Source organism: Mustela nivalis, assembly GCF_964662115.1.
Source record: "Mustela nivalis genome assembly, chromosome: 13".
In the NCBI taxonomy this organism is placed as follows: Eukaryota; Metazoa; Chordata; class Mammalia; order Carnivora; family Mustelidae; genus Mustela; species Mustela nivalis.
The window spans coordinates 12,937,581-12,951,462 of NC_139032.1; the positions used below are offsets into that span (position 1 = coordinate 12,937,581).

The window sequence follows — 13,882 nt, forward strand, 5'->3', positions numbered from 1 at the left end:
CCCAGCAAGAACTCTTTGAGTCAAAAGGATGGACTATAGTGGGAAACCATAGGTTTCATTTTCAACCAGTTGGGAAACCTAATCAGACTGTCCCTTGGATACAATTCCACCTAAAGAAACCAGTCTTTCACAATACTCACCAATGTCTTAGAAGAGTCTAAACCATTCTTGCTTACCTTCAATCCACTCACTGTAAGCTGTCACGGCGAACTTCTGACCATCCACGGTATAAAATTCTCTTTGGGCAAGAGCCTTGCCTCCACTACTATGGTTTTCATAGTTTCTCATGGACTCGTTGCAAGAAGTACTTCCTCCATCAATGACCCCAACCAAAGCCCACGCTTGCCTGGAGGGGAGAAGAGCATGTGCCTTATTTGTCAGGGTCCCAACCCAGATCCTTGACACAGATGTTATGTCGGGTGCTGCGTAGCGCTTAACTTTCATTTTTATCAAACCCTCTATCTCTTTTAACATGTGGCTGCAAGTCCAAATCTTGACTGAAGTAACAGACATCACAGAAAGAAATGTATCTAGATTTTTTAAAAAATCCTTGTTTGGCCTTGTAACAGGTAGAACACCGAAGGCTGGGACTAAAATGAATCACTATCTTCCTTCCCCAATACACACCCCTATTATTCACCTGTCATTCTGGCCACAAACCCAATTTATTTCCCTTCTTTTAAAATGAGTACGGCACGCACCCTGATATTTATAGCAGCGTTATCTACGATAGTCAAATATGGAAAGAGCCCAGAATCCACTGACTGATGAATGGATAAAGAAGAGGTGATGTGTATACAGAGACACACAGACACACAGACACAGGAATATTAGTCATTAAAAAAAAAGAATGGAGGGGCTCCTGGGTGGCTCAGTGGGTTAAGCTGCTGCCTTCAGCTCAGGTCATGATCTCAGGGTTCTGGGATCGAGCCCCACATCGGGCTCTCTGCTCAGCAGGGAGCCTGCTTCCCCCTCTCTCTCTTTCTGTCTACCTCTCTGCCTACCTGTGATCTCTGTCAAATAAATAAATAAAATATTTTTTAAAAAAAATGGAATCTTGCCATTGGCAAAGACATGGACAGAACTAGAGTTCATTATGCTAAGTGAAATAAGTCAGTCAGGGAAAGACAAATGCCATCTGATTTCACTCATATGTGGAATTTAGGAAACAAAACAGATGAACATAGGGGAAGGGGGGTTAAAACAGAGAGAGAGAGGGAAGCAAACCAGAAGAGACTCTTAACTACAGTGAACAATAGAGACTCTTAACTACCAGAGGGGAGGTGGGCGTGGGGGGGGTGGGCAGCGAGGGGAATGGCTGAAACATGTGATAGGGATTAAGGAATGCACCTGTCGTGATGAGCACTGGGTACTGCATGCAGGTGTTCAATCTCTATATTGTACACCTGAAACTAATACTACATTGTATATTAACTAACTGGAAATCTAAACAAAAACTTTAAAGAGAAAAGAGGGCGCCTGAGTGGCTCAGTGGATTAAAGCCTCTGCCTTCGGCTCAGGTCATGATCCCAGGATCCTGAGATCAACTCGTGCATCGGGCTCTCTGCTCAGCAGGGAGCCTGCTTCCTCCTCTCTCTGCCTGCCTCTCTGCCTCCTTGTAATCTCTGTCAAATAAATAATCTGTCTGTCAAATAAAATCCTTAAAAATTTTTTAAAAATAATGAGAAAAGAAAAATAAATAAAAATAAAGTGAGTACTACCCACTCTCTTTTGAACTCCGGCTGCGTGATAGAATGACCTAATAGAACGAGCTTGAGGAAGCCACCCACACTCAGACCCAGCCCGGACTGACGCCATCATCCTCTCTGCAGGTGGGGCATGGCATTGGTAGGTTTTCAAAGTTCCCCAGACGATGTGAATGTGCAGTCACAGTTGAGAACCACTGAGTCAGAAAGTGGTTCTCACACTTGAGTGTGCATCAGAACACCTGGAGGGCTTGTCAGATCAGACTCCCAGGCCCCGCCCGCTAACTGCGGGAGGTGGGGACAAAGCAGGCACATTGCTAACAAGCCTCTCCCCCTACCCCTCTGTGATGCTGATGTTATTGGTCTGCGGACCACACTGAGAACCCCTCAGTTCCAGGTCAGAGGTTAGAGCAGTAGTGATCAGACCCGATTGTGCATCAAACACACCTGGGGGTCCTACCCATCAGATTCTTCTGTAAAAATCTCTAGGGGGCCTTGGGCATGCGATTTTTTAAAAATCTCAGGAGTGCATAACTGAAAACCACTGGGTTACTGGTTTCTTAATAATCTTAAATCAAAATTGTGTAAACACTATCTGAGAGATTTAAAATTTTACATGCCATATATCTATTCGTTGACAGCAACTGTGTTTGAAAATGCCCTTTAATTTCATTTCACTTTTGTAAATAAACATCCCAGGAACTTGCTCAAACTTGTGGCCAAAATAAAAAAAGAACAAAGACAAAAAGCCAAAAAAAAAAAAAAAAATCTGCCTTAAGATTCCTGGTTTAAACCCCGGAAGGAAAAATGTCAATTTCCTACTCTAGAGGGATGGGGTGTGGAGGAGGGGGACGCGGTGTGTGCTTGTGCGTGTGCGTGTGTGTGTGTGTGTCTGCCTTAATATTCCTGGTTTAAAATCTGGAAAGAAAAATGTCAGTTTCCTACTCTAGAGGGATGGGGTGTGGAGGAGGGGGACGCGGTGTGTGCTTGTGCGTGTGCGTGTGCGTGTGTGTGTGTCTGCCTTAATATTCCTGGTTTAAAATCTGGAAAGAAAAATGTCAGTTTCCTACTCTAGAGGGATGGGGTGTGTGTGTGTACGTGTGTGTGTGTGAGAGAGAGAGAGAGAGAGACAGAGAGAGAAATCTATGCCAGACAGATAGCTGGATAGTCACAGATAAAAGTTAACCAAAGCATGCCTGTATCCTTATAAATTCCACACCTGCCCCTGCGTGGATTAGCTACTCTCCGCTGACCATGCTTTACAGCTCTATTTATACTCCTTGGTACCGTACAAAGAATCAAATGCCAAATGTTTCAATTCATTATCTCCTATGTGAGAAGAAAGAAATATCAGAGGCTTCCTTTATTTACCAAAGCTGCCTCAGCAGCTCTAAAACAATATTCTATTCTCCTGACATTATCTCCAAAACACTCCTACTTCCCTCCTCCACTTGAGGAAAATTTCGTGGCACCAGAACAGTATCTTCAAAGGCGTGTGTTTGTGTACATTGGAGATAATGTCAAAGCAATGGAACACTGGCACACTGGCAAAGGATCACAACTCAAATTCCTCTGTCAAATCAGCAGCACTATTTGAAAGGGAATTCAGAAACCAGGAGGAAAGGAACCCAAAAATGTCAAACAACATATTCACAGCTAATGATCACACAAACCCAGAAGAATAATGGAGTAAAGATACACAAGCTGTCATCCTGGCATTACTGGATAATGAAACGAAGTAGGTATCTAACTTTGAAAAGATCGTGTTTCCACGCCTAGGTCTATAAATTACAGAATTATGGATATATGGGTTTTAAAAGATGGATAAAAGAACATTTGGAGAAACCCTTTTTATTTACTTTTTTAGGACTTTTTATTTATTTATCTGACAGAGAGAAGCAACAGCGAGAGACGACGGAACACAAGCGGAGGGGGAGGGAGGTGGCGAGGAGTGAGAAGCAGGCTTCCTGCTGAGCAAGGAGCCTGACGTGGGGCTCCATCCCAGGACCCTGGGGTTATGACCTGAGCCCAAGGCAGACGCTTAATGACTGAGCCACCCAGGCACCCCAAGGAGAAGCCCTTTTTACAACAGAGGTCTGTTAGAACTGTTAGAAATGCCCAGCAGTGAATACATGGGGGTAGACTCCTACAACAGAAAATGAACAGCAATGAAAACCAATCAGCACCACACACACCAAAATACGTAACCCTCAGTTAACAGAGTTGAACAAAGAAGCCAGATACAAAACGGGGTATATTGTCTGCTCACATTTATATGAAGTCCAGAAATAGGCAAACCTAAACTTTCATGTTCTCCACAAATTCCAGTGAGTGGTTATCTTTGGTGAGCCGAGGGAGGGTTCAGTGAAACAGAGGGAACAGCCAGGGGGCCTCTGGGCCATGGGCAATGATCAATGCTTTGACCTGCATGGTGGCTATCCAGGAGTCATGTTGTGATAAGTCATTAAACTCTGCATTCTTGGGGCACCTGGGTGGCTCAGTGGGTTAAAGCCTCTGCCTTCGACTCGGGCCATGATCCCAAGATTCTGGGATCGAGTCCCGCATCGGGCTCTCTGCTCAGCAGGGAGCCTGCTTCCTTCTCTATCTCTCTGCCTGCCTCTCTGTTTACTTGTGATCTCTATCTGTCAAATAAATAAATTAAATTTTTTAAAAACCCTGCATTCTTATTTTTAGCAGTTTTCTGTGTTTGTCTTACATTTAATCCTAATTTTTTAAGAACCCACCTCCAAGGTCTGGCACCTGCTACTCCCGGTCTAGAAAGCTCTCCATCTCCAACTGCCCACAGAGCATGCTTCTAGACTCCCCACCCCCACCCCCCGGTTTCTCACCTTTGGGAAGCCTCCACAGGTTCCCCAGGTCGATTTGAGGGCTCCCACTATTTGCACTCCCATTACAGCCTAGAAGCAAGGGTCTCACTGCACACTCCTGTCTACCGAGGTGTGTTTATCCACTGGATTAAACAAGGGCCCTTTCATCTCAGCACCCAGGGGTACCAGCACTCAGCACCTCCTCAAAATCCCCACGGTGAAGAAAAGGCATTTTAAGAACCATTAGAGACCTTTTTTTTTTTTCGTTAATTTTGTCTGCTTCACCTTCTCTAGAATTTCCACAGCTACCGCTCCATTCCAACAACCAACGGAAGGAAACTAACAACTAGATCCACCAACCATCCTAGTCAAAAATAACTAGAGCCTTTCCTTATGTGAGATTTCAAGTCATCTTCCTTGTCACAGCAGACTCACTCCCCGGCTTTATGAAGAAGAACAGTAAGCAGATTTAAAACTTCTCTTTTCTGAATTACATGTTGAGCCAGCGACTTCCCCCAGCCTCAGGGCTGGATTGGGAAATCCTGGTGCGCTAGACACCGAGCGCCCAGAAGTCCCGTAAGCCCACGGTGACTCCTACTGTGTGCGGGAAGGTACCCGCCCTCCAGTCCCTGCCTTCCTCCGCCTCGGCCGAGACTCCAGGGACCTGCACCAACCCCACAGGCAGATGCAAATCAGCAGGCAGAGGGCTCCACAGAAGGCAAAGAGTGCCCCGCCCCCCGGCTTTCCTGGGGGAACTTCTACACCTTCTCGCAGAATCAAGTAACCTGCGTTTCAGACGGTTTGCCCAAGGTGGTTTGCCCAAGAGGGAAGTAAACTGCCCCGGCGCTGCCTGGCTGTTTCTCAGCAGCCCACGGCTGTCCTTCACTTTCCAAAACCTGCCGTTCTGCTTCACAAAGTGCTTGGCCAACCGATGCCAAGAAAAGAGCGTCTTGGAACCAGCACCCTCTGACCCCCAGGCCCGTGTTTGAAAGCGAGAGTGGCCATTCTGCCACCCGAAGCCAGGCTATGGTGTGTTCTGTCCCTTTCTGCAGCCCCTGACACACAGACACAGGCTCTAACATGGCTCTGGGGAGGAAGGTTAAAGGTCTGCCCACCTGTAGCCCAGCCCTTGGATCAGCTTACTGCCCAGCCGCTCCTGGATCATTTGTATGGTTCCTTGTAAGAGGCTCTTGGCAGCGGAATCCCCCACGGCTATGGCGACGATCCGGCCTGGATCCTGCACTCTCAGAAACTCCTGCAGCCGTCTGCTCTCATTGTGGTATTCGTGGGTATCAAACCTGGCACTTTCCAAAATTTTGGCCGTGTCCTGGTCAATGATCCTCACGTTGAGGCCCCTAGAAAAGTCCTTTTCAAAGGCGTAGGACCCAAAGGTCAAGCCTGAGGAAGGCAGAGTTCTCGCCAACAATGTCCACGAGACCTTCTGGGCCCCGTGTACCTCCAGTGTCCCACCAGCTTCCACACCAATAAATTTTTTGCCAAATATTGGCATACTTCCACCTTCATCTGACTTGCCATACAAGGCAATGGTCGCTTTGGACTTATAGCGGCATTTTTCTGCTCCAATATGAAGCGCCCCACCATCCTTGATCAGGATGTAACGAGTCCTCAAAGTAATATTTCTGGATCCATCCTTATCATCCCCAAATACAAGCAATCCTGCAAGGAACAAAACAAGTATCAGCCAACTCCTGAATCACCTCTCCGGGATACAGAGAAAGAGAGTTTACCTTGATGGGGGTGGGGAAGAAAAGACCCTCCTGCAGTTAAGTTGGGGGAAAAAACTGTTAAGAGGTTGCTTAGGAAATTAAGCCTGTTTTCAAAATAGTAAAGGTAGAAATGGAGAATTCATGTCTCAACATGCCATAAATGCCAAGGGGCATGAATTTCAATCCATTCACTTAAGAATAATTTTTTTTTTAGAAAAATATCTAGGGGGGTGGGCACCTGGGTGGCTCAGCGGGTTAAAGCCTCTGCCTTCGGCTCAGGCCGTGATCCCAGAGTCCTGGGATCGAGCCCTGAATCGGGCTCTCTGCTCAGCAGGGAGCCTGCTTCCTCCTCTCTCTCTGCCTGCCTCTCTGCCTACTTGTGATCTCTGTCTGTCAAATAAATAAATAAAACCTTTAAAAAAAAAAGAAAGAAAGAAAAGAAAAATATCTAGGAGCCTACAAACTATTGTTTCGTATGTTAACCCATGTCAATTCCCTCATCACTCTCCATAGCTGTAAGAAAGATCAAGCTAGGAGAGAGCACCTTCTGACACTGTTTCCTTCCCTATCAATCAGAGGTCTTGAATTGAATGATTTAAGGGAATTTTAGCTCTTGAATTCTATGGTGCTACCTAAGGAACTTCTCATGCCCCATAGATAGACCATCACCACATTCTAAAGGCTAAGAATAGCTTTCTACATACAGAATATCAAATCCCCCCCCAGAGGAACAAGCAACCTTGCCACCCCCATAGGCAGTGACCATTCCTCACCTCCATCCTGAATGACTACAGAATTCACGGTGGCATCCGAGGTCAGACGGAACATATCCCCCTCCTTGATAACAACGTGCTTTGCAGAATCTTGTCCTGGATCCCAGTTCCTGAGACGTGGATTTTGATCTGGGCAATTCTCTATTAAAAAAATGCAACACCAGCATCCATCAGTGCAACAAAATGCAAGAATTTCTTGAGCCACATCCAAGTGCTACCATCACTGACTGCAACCTGCAGGTGATGGACTCACTGTAAGTTCCTACCAGCAGGATGCAAATTCCATCCCAATCCACCCAGCAGATACATCTATTCCTTTACTTCAACACATAAAAAAGGTTGCTCTATGAAACCAAGTTGCCACCATCTAGTCCGGGTCAGACTCCACAAGGTAAACACGGAGTTCCCCTGAATCGTCTACTCTGGAAATAAATTGACAGCAAGAGGCAAAACTGTGAATTGTCTCTGGATCCACACTAGGAAGCGGTTTTAGAAAACAAAACTTATGGGGCGCCTGGGCAGCTCAATGGGTGAAAGACTCTGCCTTTGGCTCAGGTCATGATCCCAGGGTCCTGGGATCAAGCCCCGCATCAGGCTCTCTGCTCAGCAGGGAGCCTGCTTCCCCCTCTCTCTATCTCTGCCTGCCTCTCTGCCTACTTGTGATCTCTGTCAAATAAATAAATAAATCTTAAAAACTTAAAAAAAAAAAAAAGGAACTACTAAGTAATAGGTATGTCAGGTTTTCCCAGGTTCCTTCCTGTGCACAGTGAATCATAAAGTAGGCGACAGAAGCCCCCCTCTCATTCCACAGACCATAGCTGATAAATACCAGCTATCTGCAGACGTGCACGCTTTCCCCGTGAAACTGCAAGAAGCAAACGGCCAAAGGCATGACTTCTCATTTTCAGACATAAGGAAACTACAGATCAGAGAAGCCAAATCCAAGATTACTCAGCAAGTTGAGTGATACTCAAGTTCCCCCTTAAGAAATGAGGTTTGCTGGACGTGTTGTGTTCCTTTACTAGAATGAGAACGTGCCCCTTGAACAGATGATGATGGCAACATGAAAGTATTCTGCATTGCCACAGCTGTTTAATGCATGAGACTTAAAAAAAAAAAATGCATGAGACCTTTAGTTGCTGCTATATACGGGGGTGCAGGGGGGGCGGGGCAGGAACCACACTGGTTTGGAACAATTCGTGACCCAAGTATTTACGGAGGATCCATTTGCTCACTTTGTCCTAGATACTGTAGAATTTATAAAGCCCGGAAGGAACTCACAGCCTGCGGAGCTTATACTTTAGCTTTGGAGAAAAGCCAGCAGGTAGGAAAATTAAAATGTGGTAGTTGGGTGATGTGCAAATGAGCTCAGAGAGAGGAGGAGTGGGTGGGAGCACCTGAGGCAGGTTTAACAGGACATTAGACCTAGACCCTCAAAGGATGCACAGTCCTTAAATAAGAGGAGCATGCGGTGCCCGTGTAGCTCAGCAAGTTAAACATCTGACTCTTGATTTAGGCTCAGGTCATAATCTCAGGGCCCTGAGATAGAGCCCTGTCCAAGTTCGATGGCTTAAGATTCTCTCTCTCTTACTCTCTCCCTCTCCCTCTGCCCCTTCCCCGGTTCCCTCTTCAAAAAAAGAAAAAAAAAAAAAAAAGAAGAAGAAGAAGAAGAGGAGCATGAAGGTGAGAGATGCAAGTGCCCCTCGCTACCCAAGTTCATTGGTTGCTCAGTTAGAAGGGCAAGGTGGGTGCCGCCCATATTTAAACTCAGCTAAGGTAAGGACACGCAGGGTGTGCTTGGGAATCGTAAGAAGGTGGAAGGTACATGTTGGGAAATCAGAGGAGGAAAAGTGGAGAGGCTGAGTGCAACACAAAGATATTAATTTTTCTATAAAGGAAATTCTGACTCCTCATTTTGAATTACATAAGCATTAATGCCAACATCTCATTTCTAAGCACTCCTGGTGCCCTTTGCTTGTGCTTTCTCTGAGGGGACGGTAACCTCTGCAGTTACAATCCGCCTCCCTGGGGAAGTCCTTGGCAATTATCTCATCGAATTTTTCCCAAAGCAGTTTCATAATCACCGATATTTAATTCAGGTAAGTCAATGATCATCACTATTAGACGAGAAATAATCCTTAATGTTTCTTTCCACTGAAGAAACAAGAAATCTCTTGAATGTGTTCTGACTTAACACTAAGGATTACTTACACTTCTCTTCAACCTCCCTCCCTCCCCATAAACATGGAGCTGGAACTCTCCGTGATGTTACATCACAAGCAAATGTGGCCCCATGTAACAAGCTCTCTATACCCAGCTACTGAGAAGGAAATCCAGTATTCTGACATGTAGAGCCTACCAAATGGTTATATAATTTCTCTTGGTTTTTGTTTTATTGTTGTTGTTGTTTTGTGTGTTTTTTTGTGTTTTTAAATTTTTTTTTAATTTTTTTTTAAGATTTTATTTATTTATTTGACAGACACAGATCACAAGTATGCAGAGAGACAAGCAGAGAGAGAGGGGGAAGCAGGCTCCCCAAGGAGCAGAGAGCCCGATTCGGGGCTCGATCCCAGGACCCTGGGATCATGACCTGAGCCAAAGGCAGAGGCTTAACCCACTGAGCCACCCAGGTGACCCTTTGTTGTTGTTTTTTTTTTTTTTAAAGATTTTATTTATTTATCAGAGAGAGGGGGGGGGGAGAGAGCAAGCACAGGCAGACAGAATGGCAGGCAGAGGCAGAGGGAGAAGCAGGCTCCCCACTGAGCAAGGAGCCCGATGTGGGACTCGATCCCAGGACGCTGGGATCATGACCTGAGCCAAAGGCAGCTGCCCAACCAACTGAGCCACCCAGGCATCCCCCTTTGTTGTTTTTTTAAAGAGGAAGAGAGACAATCTTAAGCAAGCTCCATGCCTAGTGCAGAGCCCCATGCAGGGCTTGATCTCACAACTCTGAGATCATGATCTGAGCAGAAATCAAGAGTTAAGACGCTTAATTGACTGAGCCGCCCAGGTGCCCCAATTCCTCTTGCTTTTAATTTTTTCCTAGGAGAGTGTGCTTCCTTAGGAAACATTACCAAAAACTCCAGTCTACTGCCTTCCTGTAAAGTACACTTAGTGAGAAAACACACGGTCTGCAGAGAGCACCGTCAAATAGCTCCAGAGCCCCCACCTTCCCGGCTGCCCACTGTTGAGCTTAGGGTTCATTATCAAGATTATATAACAGCAATAACCACAGCGAGGCTGACCCTCAACCATGTCAGCACACCACGTATTTCCACCGAAGTTCTACATGTATACAGCCCAAATGTGAAACTAAAGAATGTTGACTCAAAGAAACCACATCAGTGAATCACTGTCTTAGATGGGAAAAAGAAAACATCAGTTAAAGGCACAGATTTCAGCTCTGATCTCCACCCCCCTACCCCTGATCTGGCATCTCTTTACTGCAGATGACTTGGGAAGAACGAATCAACAGCAGTGAACTTGGTTATTTTGCTGGAGAAAAGGGAAGAGAAAAATCAATGCCAGGAGCCAACAGAAAGCAATGGGACAAAATTATCCTGTGCTCTACTGGCCTGGTCAACAAAGACATTGGTACGAAACATCTCTCTCTCTTCAGGTCTATTCCCTTAGAAGCATGGACACAAGTCACTTTATAGACTTTAAAGTCTATAAAACCCCAAAAGCACCATTGGAAACTAGACAAAATAGTATTTGTAAGTCTTACAAATGATAACATGCTTCTCAGATGTTATATCCATTTAAGGAGGCATCTAATTTGACAAAAATCTATTGTACAGAGTAAAAGACTAAAAATGCAGACAAAAATGATGCCCAGTCCAAGGTGTTATGGTCTGCCTCTCCTTCAACAGCCCTGAGCCCTCTGATTTTCAGACCGGTGGATGGGACTCTATCCTGATACCCTAGCCATGATATCGTATTGAGGCTGACTGACAATGAATTTCTTCAAAACCATTCGAACTATTCCTATATTACCAACTTGCAAAGCAAAAGCCATTTAAGAAATGAAAACCTGCCTACATGATATTTAACTATGAAGTAATAAGTGACTTTTAGATAAATGTATGAGATGTAACAAATGTAACAAATAATAGAATAGATGTAACAAAATGTAACAGATGTAATAAATGTAACAAAAAATGTAACAGATAAATGTATCTTTCCTTCAAAGATATAAATTGTTTCCTCAAAATACTTGAAGCTTCTCTTTTAGAACTGTTCCCCAGCTGATTTCAAGCAACGGAAAAGATATCTTAGCACTTTCCCTCATTAAAAAAACAAAACAAAACAAAAAAAAAAATCGGGCACCTGGGTGGCTCAGTCAGTTAAGGGTCTGCCTTCTGCTGAGGTCATGACTCCGGATCCTGGGATCCAGTCCTGCATCAGGCTCCCCGGTTAGTGGAGAGTCTGCTTCTCCCTCTCCCTCTGCCCTTTTCCCCTACTCACACTCGTGTTCTTTCCCTCTCAAATAATCTATAAAAATAAATAAATAAAATTTTTACAAAATCAAATGTAGCTTTGTCACCACATTTAGTAATTTTTTTACTGTATTTTTAAAAAACTTTTATTTTAAGTAGGCTCCACACCCAACATGGGGCTCGAACTCACAACCAGGACATAAGAGTCACACACACTATGGACTGAGCCAGGTGCCCCTATATTCAGTCATTTTTATCGCTAAAATTCCGAGCAGTCAGAAAATCATACCTACCACAAAGGATGAAATTGCGCTCCTGCAAGAATTCACTAAAGACTCTTAAAATGAACATTTTACAAAAAAATGCTCAAAGAACGTCTTGAGCACTGGGACAAAGCAGCAAAATGGAAAGGAAGAGCAATCCTTCAACTGTATCATTTCCACTGGATTCCTTTAACAATTGCTTTAATAAGTTATGTCTCCATTTCTCTATAAATGAATTAGCTAGAGCCAAGTCAAGATAACGCGAGTTTTTCTTTTTAATTCTATCCTCCCATTTTCCTCCCCCGTTCTTCTCCTAGAACATGTGCATTCGTGCACTCTTACCATCTGGAGCGTATTTCGAGGAGATCCCTAGAATGACCGCAAGTGCAACAAAAAATGAGAAACTAGTGATAGCAAAGCAAATGAAAGTATTTTTGTGCCTCTTCTGCTTTCGGCTTTCTCTCTGGGCTTGCTGCTCTTCGGTGGAGAAAGCAAAGGTGGCCCGGGCTTCCTGTCTGATGGAGGTCAGTTTGGCTGAAGCTTGGCTCTTTGGAGGAGGAGGGGGCCGCAGGGGCACAACCTTCCCTGGAACGTAGCCAGACGAGCGATGGCTGCTTCCATTCTGCGGTTGCAGGAAAGCAGGGGAGTGTCCCCTGGAATCAGTGGCATGCATGATACACTGTCGCTGCGAAAAGAAAAAAAAAAAATTAAGGTCCAGACAGGTGAGAGTTGTAATGGCTTTCTTTTTTTAAGATTTAATTATTTGAGGGGTGCCTCGGTGGCTCAGTGGGTTAAGCCTCTGCCTTCTGCTCCTGATCCCAGCGTCCTGGGATTGAGCCCTGCCTCCGGCTCTCTGCTCAGTAGGGAGCCTGCTCCCCCCTGCCCCGCCTCTCTGCTTACTTGTGACCTCTGTCAAATAAATAAATAGATCTTAAAAAAAAAAAAAGATTTATTTATTTGAGAGAGTGTGTGCAATCGAGCGGGGGGAGGGAGAGGGAGAGACTCCTCAGGCAGAGCCTGCTGAGTGCAGAGCCTGAAAGGAGTCTCGATCCCAGGACTCTGAGATCATGACCTGAGCCAAGACCAAGAGTTGGCAGCTCAATGGACCAACACCCCCCAGGCACCCCAGTAATGGCTTTATTAAGTGTTTTTTATGATGATCAAATCACGTCACATAAAACTCATCACTTCAACCATTGTAAAGTGCGCAGTCTGGTGGCCTTTAGTGTTTTGCACAAACGTCCCCACCAACCATCTCCAGGACATTTCCACCAGCCCCAAGAGAAGTCGGTAGCCAAGATACAAGAATTCCCCGCCCCTCCCTTCCCCCCAGCACCTGGTAACCACTTCAACGACTCTTTGAAAATACCAGGTCAGCTCACACACCGGATAGAACCAGGAACTGTCCTCTAATGTCACTGCTTCTTGCCCCTGGCTGCACATCGGAGTCATCCACTACCATCACCGCCCCGTGCTGTACCCCAAACAACAAAGTCAGGACCCAAGCACCCCCATCTTTTTCATGCCCCCAAAGGGATCTGAATGAGCACCTTGGTTGACAGCCACTCTCCTAAGGTGACCATTCTCAGTGCTCATCATGCCTGTGAGTCCCCAGTGCTATTTGATAAAAATGTTGATTCCTGGGCTCTCCACCCCAGGGACTGCGGCTCAGCTGGTACCAGAAGGGCCGTGGATTTTATATCTTAAACATAAACCTGGTGAGACACGGAAGCAAGAGGTCAAACTTCTAGAGTACCAGGACTCTAAGCTCCTCACACTGAAGTTAAAGTCCACACATGCTAGGAAGACCACACGTTGGCCCCAACATGTTCCCACAGACAAGCTTTCCCGTTTGGGTGTTCGATATCCCCACTAGGTTTATCTTTCGGTGAAGCAACTTAAGCAATTCTACCTGTGTTATCCCTTAGCCACAGACTAGGAATTCATTTAGTCAGGACACCGAAAGTCTACATTCTCTGGTTTAAAAAAGAGGCAACATGGGGTGCCTGGGTGGCTCAGTGGGTTAAAGCCTCTGTCTTCGGCTCAGGTCATGATCCCAGGTCCTGGGCTCAAGCCCCACATCAGCTTAGCAGAGAGCCTGCTTCCTCCTCTCTCTGCCTGCCTCTCTGCCTACTTGTAATCTCTA

General features: G+C 45.5%; 1 protein-coding gene across 11 annotated transcripts in view; it reads right to left on the reverse strand.

Moving 5' to 3' along the window:
* Positions 1–13,882, reverse strand: part of CEMIP2 (cell migration inducing hyaluronidase 2) — a 132,644-nt gene that overhangs the window by 51,831 nt on the left and 66,931 nt on the right. For all 11 annotated transcript variants that reach the window (XM_082696586.1, XM_082696590.1, XM_082696585.1 and 8 more), the window contains 4 exons: positions 12,079–12,421; positions 7,035–7,175; positions 5,650–6,211; positions 177–346 (listed from right to left, as the gene is read on the reverse strand). In XM_082696586.1, coding sequence (XP_082552712.1) covers positions 177–346; positions 5,650–6,211; positions 7,035–7,175; positions 12,079–12,421 — 1,216 coding nt within the window. The remainder of the gene's footprint in view (positions 1–176; positions 347–5,649; positions 6,212–7,034; positions 7,176–12,078; positions 12,422–13,882) is intronic.